Genomic DNA, 10636 nt, shown 5'->3' on the forward strand with positions numbered 1-10636 from the left:
TCCATGTTACTCCAACATTTTGGATTCAGCCCATTAATACCTACTGTTATGGGAAAAAGATGTCTTTTCTAAGTAATGACTAAAATTCTAACTAAAATATATGGAGTATATATGAATTAAAGGCTTGTTTTTCCACATTAGATGCAATGGTTATTTTACTGCAAAAAGAACTTACTGTATATAATAAACAGGTATTAAATATACTTTAAAAGACATTTAATCTATGAAGCAATCTCTAAATGAAGGGCAGAATATAAATAAACGTGTGAAAGTGTGTTTTGTATTAGTGACCTTTCTGCTTGTCCCAACCTACTGAGCACAAGGGACAGAGAGATGTCAATTAAATTTTTTTCCTGTTCCTTCTTTATCTTACTCTGGTTCATGTCCTCTCTGCCTCACAAAAAGATAGCCCATTAGCTCTTTCTTAGAGACCATGATGTATAATATAAGGCTCCAATTGCCTGGTCTGTTGTGAAGTAACTTCTGGTTATTTCTTGCTCTGCACCCAAAGTATTGCTTTCTGAATGTCTATGGAGATTCTCAGTCATCCAGGTCATGGTTGTCCCAAAGATGCTTTTTCATGAGGCAACCGGACTTTGTTTTTCTTTGAAGACATTTTGCTTCGCATCCAAGAAGCTTCTTCAGCTCTGACTGGGTGGTGGGGAATGGAAGGATTTATACTCCTTGCAGACAGCTGGTCATTTGCATTCTTTTAGAGAGTTGTTGAGGCCACCTGGAGGTTTATCTGTGTCATCAGGGACACCTGAGTAGTGCAAGTGGTTGTGGAGCCTTCTTGGCAAATGACCAGCAGTCTGCAAGGAGTATAAATCCTTTCATTCCCCACCATCCAGTCAGAGCTGAAGAAGCTTTTTGGATGAGAAATGAAACATTTTCAAAGAAAAACAAAAAAGTCCAGTTGCCTTGTGAAAAAGTATCTTTGGGATATTGCTTTCTGATTACTTCTGGCATAAGTGCCACTGTGTGGCTTGCTCACTGTACTTTATTTCAAACACGTCTGCTCCAAAAGTCTACGATGTGCAGTGGCAAGAATATCTCTGATTCTCTTGACCATTGGAAGTTACCCTCTATGATGGTTTATGGAGTGTCTGCCCCTTTGTGAAAGAATCTTCCCCCAATGGACCCATGAAATACTGGAGTTCTTTTTAAACAGGTTCATCAATGGACTGGTGAATGGCTTGACCTTTTCTAACAACTTCACTTGTGAAATGATGGTTTAGTCTTTCTGAAATAATGTTGACAAGAGTTCTGCCAGTTTCTCCTTCTGGCCTAAGTGACAAGAAAAGTAAAATAATGTGTTCTTTTCCTTGTGGTTCACTGAGTGATATGAAAAGTACAAGGAGGAGTCAACACAGGTAGATTCATACAAAGTCTATAAAAGGAAATCATATGGCTTTAACAACCTGCCCTTGGATAGTTGGGTGTTTGCTTTGTCAAGGACAGGAGGAATTTACAAATTGGGGGTCATGGTAAGGTACATCTGAACAGTCCTATTGCCAAAGCTGGGTACAGGATGAAATCCAGGTAGGAATTTCCTAATTGTTTACCATGAGAAACAAATACATTAAGCTGTGTTTCCAGCTCACTTATATTCTGACGCCTTGCCTGACAGAATGCTAACTAGGAACTAGGCACTGCCTATTTTTTGTTTACATTTCCTGAGGGTTAGCCATTTGCTCATTTGCAGTAAAGTCAACAAAAGGTTAATAACATCTCAAAGTTGACAGATTTGTTTAGTATGACCATGGCCATGGATACGTTTTCATGAATCACAATCATTCAAATGTATGAAATGTTTGCCATAACTGATGGCCAGATGGGCAAGCACACGAATAAACAAACAAAAACAGGAATCAAATGTTAATGAAATGAGATAAATGGTCTATTGTGATTATTTCCAATAGCAGAAGCAAATAATATTTGTTATGAAGAAAGAACCTTTATAATTTATTCTTGCTGAGTGTAGCTTATTTATTTCCCAATGTTCTTCACAAAGATTTCTCTTTGCACTACTGATTTTTTAAAGATCGTTGTATGTGCAAAAACACAAGGATGTATTTCACAGATTCATGCAGGTGTTATCACTGTGCTGACTCTTTCGATTCTTTCCATAATCCAGATAATTTTTCTCCCAGTTGTTCAGCCAGTATATTGAGCTCAGCTGTTTTTCTTATCAGGAAGCTCCTGCCATAAAGAGATACCTATGTTAGAGAGTTTGAAAAATGTTCTAAAACTACCTCGCCCAATAAACGTCCACTGTCCAGTGTCTTCAGATGTGCTAATTTACAGTGATCTATTTCTTCTTGGGCTGTTGTGAGCAGCACATTGGAATTTTAAAAAGGAAAGGACTTTGAAATATGGAACTGTAGCAACAACCAGGTTAAAAGAAGATCAACAGCAATATTGAAGTCCATTATTGCTCCTAAGCAGGTAATAATAGCAGCAATCTTTCTGTTGTGGCTGCCACTTTTCTTCCAGCCTGTAGCTGTTACTATAAAAGCAGAAACCAAATTGCAAAGGATGCTGGGAGAGCCTGGTGATAGGAAATAGGTGGTTATAATATTGCAGAAATAGGAGTGAATGGAAAGTGGGGACATTCCATTCTCCTTGCCATAATCACTACCAAAGTGCTACAAGCTGGTAAAATAGCAAGGTTAGTGTTGGGAAAAGATGAAAAACATCTTTACATCAGTTCAGATAAATGGCCTTGGATGGAGACGAGATAAAGGCTGCATTATGAGGATGGAAGCTTCAACAATGGTTAGGCACAATTAGGAGGGTGTGTGGATATGCACTAAGAAAAGTAATTGATTATTACAAAGGATTCAAGTTCCTAAAACAGAGGATGGGATGTGGGTTTTTTTACGCAAATGATACCACAAGGAATAAAGAGAGATTTATTTGTTGATATAGAGGCTCTGTTATGGAAACCTGCTTGGCACAAAAAGAAAGCTAGAATAAGACTTAAGAGTGTGACCTAAAATTGTATGCAATGGGTTAAAAAGGCTCTTTAGACATGGATTGACTTAAGGTTTAAGATTTAGAATTATAAGTGGGAGGAAAATTCTTGGTTAGTAGAATATTTATTTGAGATATAAACTGTATTTTTTGAATTAATGTGTTTATTTTATGTATGATAATTATTTTGTATTGGAAGGAGAATAAGAAAATGGATTGTGTTAACAGAAGATATGGTATTAGTAAAGGAGGAGATATTAGAACAAGAATAGAATATGTTCAGGAAATATAAGAATGTAATTGTAGGAATAATATGATTTTCTTTTTTTTCTTTTTCTTTTAGATATTATAATTATTATGTTATGAACAGAGGGAAATTACAGATACCCGAAGTTTAAATAATAAGTTTGGTAATGGCTAATTGAAATATGGTAATTGGAATTTTGCAAAGCTTAAATACAGGATTGTGATTTTTACAATTAATGGCTTTTCATAAATGTTATTGATTGATGGATTTGTACTAGAAATGTATCAATCTGAATATGTTACATGATTGGTGGGAACTAGAGAGGGAATTTTTAACAAGTTAATTTGAATTATACATAAATGTGTTGGCTTTTGGATAATTGACTACCCTATCATCACACTGTTTCCTAAGCACTTTGTTGTAAAAACTGAAAAACTTAATAAAACTTGCATTACAAAAAAAGTAATTGATTAACAAGAGGGGCAGCAAAAACCATTTGCTTCTTGAATTAAAGCCAATATAGCTCCATCCACAGTCCTACATGCAGAAATCAATCAGCTGAGTTTTATTTCAATAATATTGTTTCAGTATTGAGAAAAGGACATTTTATTTTACATCTTTGGACTGCAGCAAAGAAAAGTAAATCAGGCTTTGTGGCAGCCACATCATGTCATCAACATCCCACTGTCACTTATGGCCTCTCAGTGTCCACCACCTGTGACAAGCTGGTCTCTCTGCCAAATGGTTTATTGGCCTTGGAGCTACTTAACACCTTTACTCTCAGTCTTGCCTTTCATACCAATTCATGCACCTCCACAAATGACCTAGCAAGCTGTGGATGGCAATCACTTGACATGACATACCTTGTTTCAAGAATAATTGGTGTTTGGACAGCATTAAACAAATACTCGGCTACTTTAGGTGACACTTCATTTACTAAGGAATATATATTAAATGCAATTGTATCAGGAATCATCAGCCAATCACGACGAACATGCCTCTTTGAAATGGCTTTGGCTTCAGTTTCTGGAAAAGACAAAAATTAAAATTAAAAGCTCATCTGAATGAGGTGTGTTCTGTTTCTCGTGTTGGTAGGCATTGAACGAGGCAGAGTAACAAACAGGTACTTCTTTATTCAGGCTTCAACAGAACAGAAAACAAGATGGCTCTGCCCCTTTTTATACATTCTCCCTGGGACAGTGTCAGCCAATGAATGCAACGTATTTCCCCGCTCAAACGCATGCTCAGTGACTCGCAGACAGCAAGTCTAGCTCGGCAGGCCACGTGGTCTGCCAAGGTCTCCGTGCAGTTCCCTGCACCTGCTACCATCAATTAGCTCAGGACATAACAAGGTGTACATGTAGTCCCCGACCTATGACCACAGTTGCGATCGGAACCTTTGTTGCTAAGTGGTGTGATTTTTAAATGAATCATGCCTGATTTTACAAATGAGTTATGCCTGATTTTACAACCTTTTTAGCTATGGGGTCGTTAAACAAATCACACGGTTGTTAAATGAATCTGGTTTCTCGCATTGACTTTGCTTGCTGAAAGCCCCCCAGAGAAGGTCACAAATGGCAATCACATGACTCTGGGCTGCTGCAACTGATACAAATACATGCTGGCTGCAAAGTGCCTAAACTTTGATCATGTGACATAAGGGAACTCATAAATGTGAGGACTGGTAGTAAGTCACTTTTTATCACCATCATAACTTTGAAAGATAATTAAACAAATGATCATAAGTTGAGGTTTACCCATATAATTTAGCACCTACTAGAAAGCCAAAATTTTCCAAGAATTACAGTACTAAGATATATAATCTTTGGTATATTTAGGCAAATATGTGCAGGTTTATGTTTCTATATATTTGATTTGATCTGTCTGCAGTATGGATTGAAAGAATTATATATCCATTTTGCTATTGCAAACCTGCAATAGTTTGGTGGCATGCATATATTTATTTTTAAGCCCCATTCTTCTGAAATTGGGCTAAGTTTTTATAATGAAATGGATCTAAGTTTGATTATGTCAATAGGAAAATTATTTGTCTGCAAAGTGGCATGAAAATGGCTTATTTCACAATGACTCTTTGAGCTAACAATTATGTAACATTTTGCAAATTTTACTGATATACAAATATAACATTTGCTTAGGGCTGTAAACAACTGAGAAAACTGTAGTGCAAATTAAAAACTGCAACCCGTAAAGTTCTCCAAATCAATCAAGAGTCTCAGTCAATCAAATAAGAAAGCAATAACCATGTAACAAGATCTTGCCTAGAACTAAACATTCACAGTGGGTTGTTGTGCATGTGCAGGTGTGCAACAATAATCAGCATCATTCTCATGCACAATATTTGATGAAAATAAATATGTCCCATTTTTCAGGACATTAAATAATATAACAAGAACTTAACAAGAAGTGAAATTGCCTTTCTCTGCCCACTGAAAAGCTATCTATCAGGTAAATGCATGTTCCTAAAAACAAATTGAATTCTAAGCATTGTGATGTAAGATTCTATGGCAGGAAAGGAGAAAATGAGCTCAAGATGGGTGGATTTCCTGAGAAAGAGATACTAAAATTACAATTGCAAACAATTCTGATAAAGAGGAAAAGGAAGAAGGCTAACGGGAAACATTTGTATTGTCAAAAGCATGAATCACATCTAGCATTCAGTTGGCCAATCCAAATGACAGAAACCTAGCATCTGAGATGAATAGACACATTTGTTTGAGACAGAGGCTTTGGCACATGGATGGAGACAAATTCCCTGAATTCCCCTAGAGCAGGGGTGTCAAATATCTGGCCCACGGGCCGGTTGCATAATACAGAGGCCACGGCCACCCCAGCTCCGGCAATGCAAAAAAAGTCATGATACGTCACGACACGTCATGTGACGCTGTGAGTTTGGCACCCATGCCCTAGAACGCAGTGTTTCTCAACCTTGTCAACTTTAAGATATGTGGACTTCAACTCCCAAAATCCCCCAGCTAGCATGATAGCTGAGGAATTCTGGGAGTTGAAGTCCACACATCTTAAAGTTGACAAGGTTGAGAAACACTGTGCCTAGAGCTTTGTTCCAGCGAAAACCAGAGGCAGACGTTGGGGAAACAGGGCTCAAAGCTGCCTGCCAAGATGGACAGAAGGAAAGAGCTACTTTGTTTTCCTCCAATATCTGATTAAAGTGGAATTTACAGGAAAAAGAAATTTCCAGGTATCAGTTGGAACAGATGGAGTTTCTCTTCATTGGTGGTCTATTTTCTACAGGAACAGGAACAAACATTCTAGTGAAGAATTGTTTTTAGCAATTTTATTTATTTCTTAAATTTTCTCTGTGTGATATACAGTAAGTTGTCTCTAATTTTTGATACAATTTAAGGAAAATATTTGCTGAGAATTTTCAGAGAATATATTAATTTTGGATCCTGTTCTAGTCTCTTTACAGGAAGTTTCCTTTTATTTTGTAGCAGATTGGTGCCATCTTGTGGTCTGCAGAATCCTTATATTTACTTTTATATGTATGTCGAGATTCTCAGTCATCCAGGTCATATCTCAAAGGTCCTTTTTCAAAAGGCAACTGGACTTTGTTTTTTCCTTCAGAAAAACATTTCGCTTCTCATCCAAGAAGTTTCTTCAGTTCTGACTGAATGATGTGTGTGTAGGGGAATGGAAGGATTACATTTCTTTGTACTCATCTGGTCATTAGCACTCTCTCTGAGAGCCATTGAGGCCACTTGGGGGTTTATCTGTGCACTCAAGGTCACCTGAATCAGTGCAAATGGGTGTGGAATCTTCTTGGAACTGCTGAAAGGACTATGTTGTATACAGGAGATAGGTGGTGTCGTATTCCACTCTGTTGAGAGAGGGCTGTTCAGTTTTAAAATAGATGGCCTCTTTTACCCCTTTTTCAAACCAGTGGTCCTCTCTCTACAGAATGCGGACTTTGATTTTGACTTTTATATGACTTTTTGTATGTTTTCTTGTTTCATTTGTTTGTACTTGCTGAATTCCCAAATTGGATCAGAACTGTAGTTGATGATCATGTAATTGATCATCAGTTACCTGCATTGTAATATTAACTATCGTGTATTTTCCACAATTATATTTTTCTTATTCCTGTATTTTGTGGGATTAAATCCTTTTCAGGGTATGATGCTGAAAATGGATCAGGTTTAAAGAGGTCAGTAAGAATGATCAAGAGACTACAAGCTACGTCTCTATGAAGGGAGGTAGAAACAATTGGTCATATTTAGCTTAGAAAACAGAGGAATAATGGGGCCATACAATAGTATTCTTCAAATACCTGATGTTAGAAGAACATCAAGACTTACTCTTTATCATTCCAGAATGCAGGAAATACTGGTACTCACTACTATCAGTATGTACTCATAATACATATACATAGTATTCATTACTATGGCAATTTCTAATAGTAATGTTAATTTGTCAGAGTACCAGCTAGATATATGATGACTTCTCTTATCTGGGTATATGTGAAGTAGATGGTTATCTGTGGGGGATTCTTTAATTTGGATTCTTGCACAGGGCAAGAGGGGCTGATGTAATGGCCTAAGTGTTCCCTTCTAACATCATGATATAACAACAACAACAACAACAACAACAACAATCTGGGTAAGTTAATTTTTAAAATATTATTTAATCACTTCACTAATCCTATTGCTAGAACAAAGCTCATGCTATTTCTTGATTAATGCAATACACAACATTGATGCTGATTATCCTGCTTGAGCGGGGGATTGGATTAGAAGACCCCCAAGGTCCCTTCCAACTCTGTTATTTTTAAAACTTTTTCTGAAAAGTGTCTGACCCTTATTTAGTTCATAAGTAACTAGATATAGCAACAATAATAAATCACATACATTCCACACTTAATACCAGGACTTAACTTTAACTGAAAGCTGAGGCAAGCAAGATTCAGCAAGCAAAACAACTGTGAATGGAAGGCCCCTAGATCTCACCAGTCATCATAGGTCCAAGTAAAAGGATCAGACCAAGAGATAAAGGCTTGAGCTGGAGCATAGTTTTGATCACTGTTTTGGTAGAGGTTGACAAATAGTTTTGCAGAGTTCTGGGGAAAAAAAAGTATTAATGCTTTGCTATTTCATAAGAATAATATAATGTCATGATACAACCATAGGCAATATAGAGGCCAGTACTTTACTAAAACAAGACAGTACAATATTGTGTTCTTTTCCCACTCTTCAAATTATATCCATTGATGAATTCTCTTTCTTCACAATGTATACTGGAACCTACTGTAGGTGCATCTCTAGGTGCTGCTGATATGCACTACAGTCATATACTGAGGGAAAACAAGCTTCCAGTTTGTTGGCCCAAAGGTGCTTTTTCAAGAAGCAACTGGACTTTCTTGTTTTTCTTTGAAGACATTTTGCTTCTCATCCAAGAAGCTTCCTCAGCTCTGACTGGATGGTGGGGAATGGAAGGACTTATATTCCATTCCATTCCCCACCATCCAGTCAGAGCTGAAGAAGCTTCTTGGATGAGAAGCGAAATGTCTTCAAAGAAAAATCAAGAAAGTCCAGTTGCCTCTTGAAAAAGCATCGTTGGGACAACCATGACCTGGATGACTGAAAATCTCCATAGATTTCCAGTTTGTTCAATGTTGTACACATTGTTACCCAGCAAGAAAATCCCATTATGTTCTGTGCTATCTAGGGTCAAGGTTGTCTATAAATTCTGCTAGAATATAGGAAATAATGTTCTTTAATGTTCTTTATACAGTATTTAGAAGATCATATATAATGCATATTACAGAGACGTACACTATTTGTTGATTTAAAAAATACAGAATAACAGAGTTGGAAGGAGGTCTTCTAGTCCAACCTCTTGCCCAAGCTGGAGGCCCAATATCATTCCAGACAAATAGCTGTCCAATCTCTTCTTAAAAACCTCCAGTGATGGAACATCGACACTTTCTGAAGGTAAGCCATTTTACTGTTTGATTGTTCTCACAGTCAGCAAATTTCTCCTTAGTTTTAGGTTGGATCTCTCTTTGATAAGTTTCCTTTACTTCTTGTCTTACTTGTCTCAGATACTCTGGAGAACAGGTTGCCCCTCTCTTCTTTGTGATAGCCTCTCAAATGTTGGAAGATTGCTGCCATGTCACTCCTAGTCCTTCTCTTCATTAGACTGTTCCTGTAACTGTTCATCATATGTTATGGTCTTCAGACCCCTAATTATCGTTGTTGTTCTTCTCTGCACTCTTTCTATAGTCTCAACATCTTTTTTGGGTCATGTTGACCAGAATTGGATACAGTATTCCAAAGGTGGTCTTACCAAGGCAGTATATAGTGATACTAATGCTTCATGTGATCTTAAGAGTATCTCTCTGTTGATTCAGCCTAGGACTGTATTGTTTTTTTGGCAGCTGCAGCAAACTGCTGGCTCATACTTAAATGGTTGTCCTCTAGGACTCCTAGATCCCTTTCACAATTACTGCTGTTGAGCCAACATCCCAACATAATGATTTCCCACTACATTAATTTAAGAAGTAAGAGCTCTCATAATACTGACTGCAGCACTGTGAAATAATAGATATGACATAAATTCATGCTGTGGTTAAATTACTTCTGTCATATATATTTTGAAAAACACCTGCAAATAAAATTCTTGAAGCACTTGAAAGCCTGCCCACTTACTATGGTAAAAGGTTTAGTGTTTTTTTTTACAAGAATCTACTTCCTCAGATACATGAACTATTTCAAGTTTTTCTCCTGTAAAATTATAATCCTTGAAGGGCCAAAAGTTGGTAGCAATAAAATTAAATGAAGTATAACACTCAATGACTTAGATCCGTGGTGGCGAACCTATGGCACGCGTGCCACAGGTGGCACGCAGAGCCCTCTCTGTGGGCACGTGTGCCGTCACCCCAGTCCTAGGCCTTCAGCTGGGTTTTATAAAACCTTTTCGCTTTAGGCCTCCGCCGCCGTGTGCAAAAAAAAAAAGTTTCAAGCAATCAATCAATTTCAACTTCTCGCGGAAAAAAAAAGATCTTGCAAAGTTGGAATTGATTGATTGAACTTTTTAGTCCCACCCAGTCTGCCGTTACCACCGCAGCCATGCCCACCCAATGGACCACGCCCACCCAATGGGCCATGCCCACCCGGCACCCAATGATACATAAGTGGGTTTTGGGTTGCAGTTTGGGCACTCGGTCTCTAAAAGGTTCGCCATCACTGACAGATGAAGGAATTGAAGGGGAACTCATCAAATTTGCAGATGACACCAAACTGGCAGGAGTAGCCAACACCCCAGAAGACAAACTCAGGATCCAAAAAGATCTTGACAAACTTGAACAATGGGCCCTATCCAACAAAATGAGTTTCAATGTGGAGAAAAACAAAGTTTTATATTTAGGTAGGAAAAATC

The 10636-nt window shown here is 37.6% G+C and overlaps 1 protein-coding gene across 1 annotated transcript; it reads right to left on the reverse strand.

Moving 5' to 3' along the window:
• Positions 1-2099: 2099 nt before the first annotated feature.
• LOC107286484 (apovitellenin-1-like) lies at positions 2100-9369 on the reverse strand. The gene is made up of 3 exons (XM_029283942.1): positions 9291-9369; positions 4087-4249; positions 2100-2202 (listed from the first exon to the last, which is right to left on the reverse strand). The coding sequence occupies exons 1-3, from the start codon at positions 9367-9369 to the stop codon at positions 2100-2102; spliced, it is 345 nt and encodes a 114-aa protein (XP_029139775.1).
• Positions 9370-10636: the final 1267 nt, after the last annotated feature.

This window comes from Protobothrops mucrosquamatus, unplaced genomic scaffold (assembly GCF_001527695.2).
Source record: "Protobothrops mucrosquamatus isolate PMUCROS unplaced genomic scaffold, P.Mucros_1.0 scaffold_96, whole genome shotgun sequence".
NCBI classification, from domain to species: domain Eukaryota; kingdom Metazoa; phylum Chordata; class Lepidosauria; order Squamata; family Viperidae; genus Protobothrops; species Protobothrops mucrosquamatus.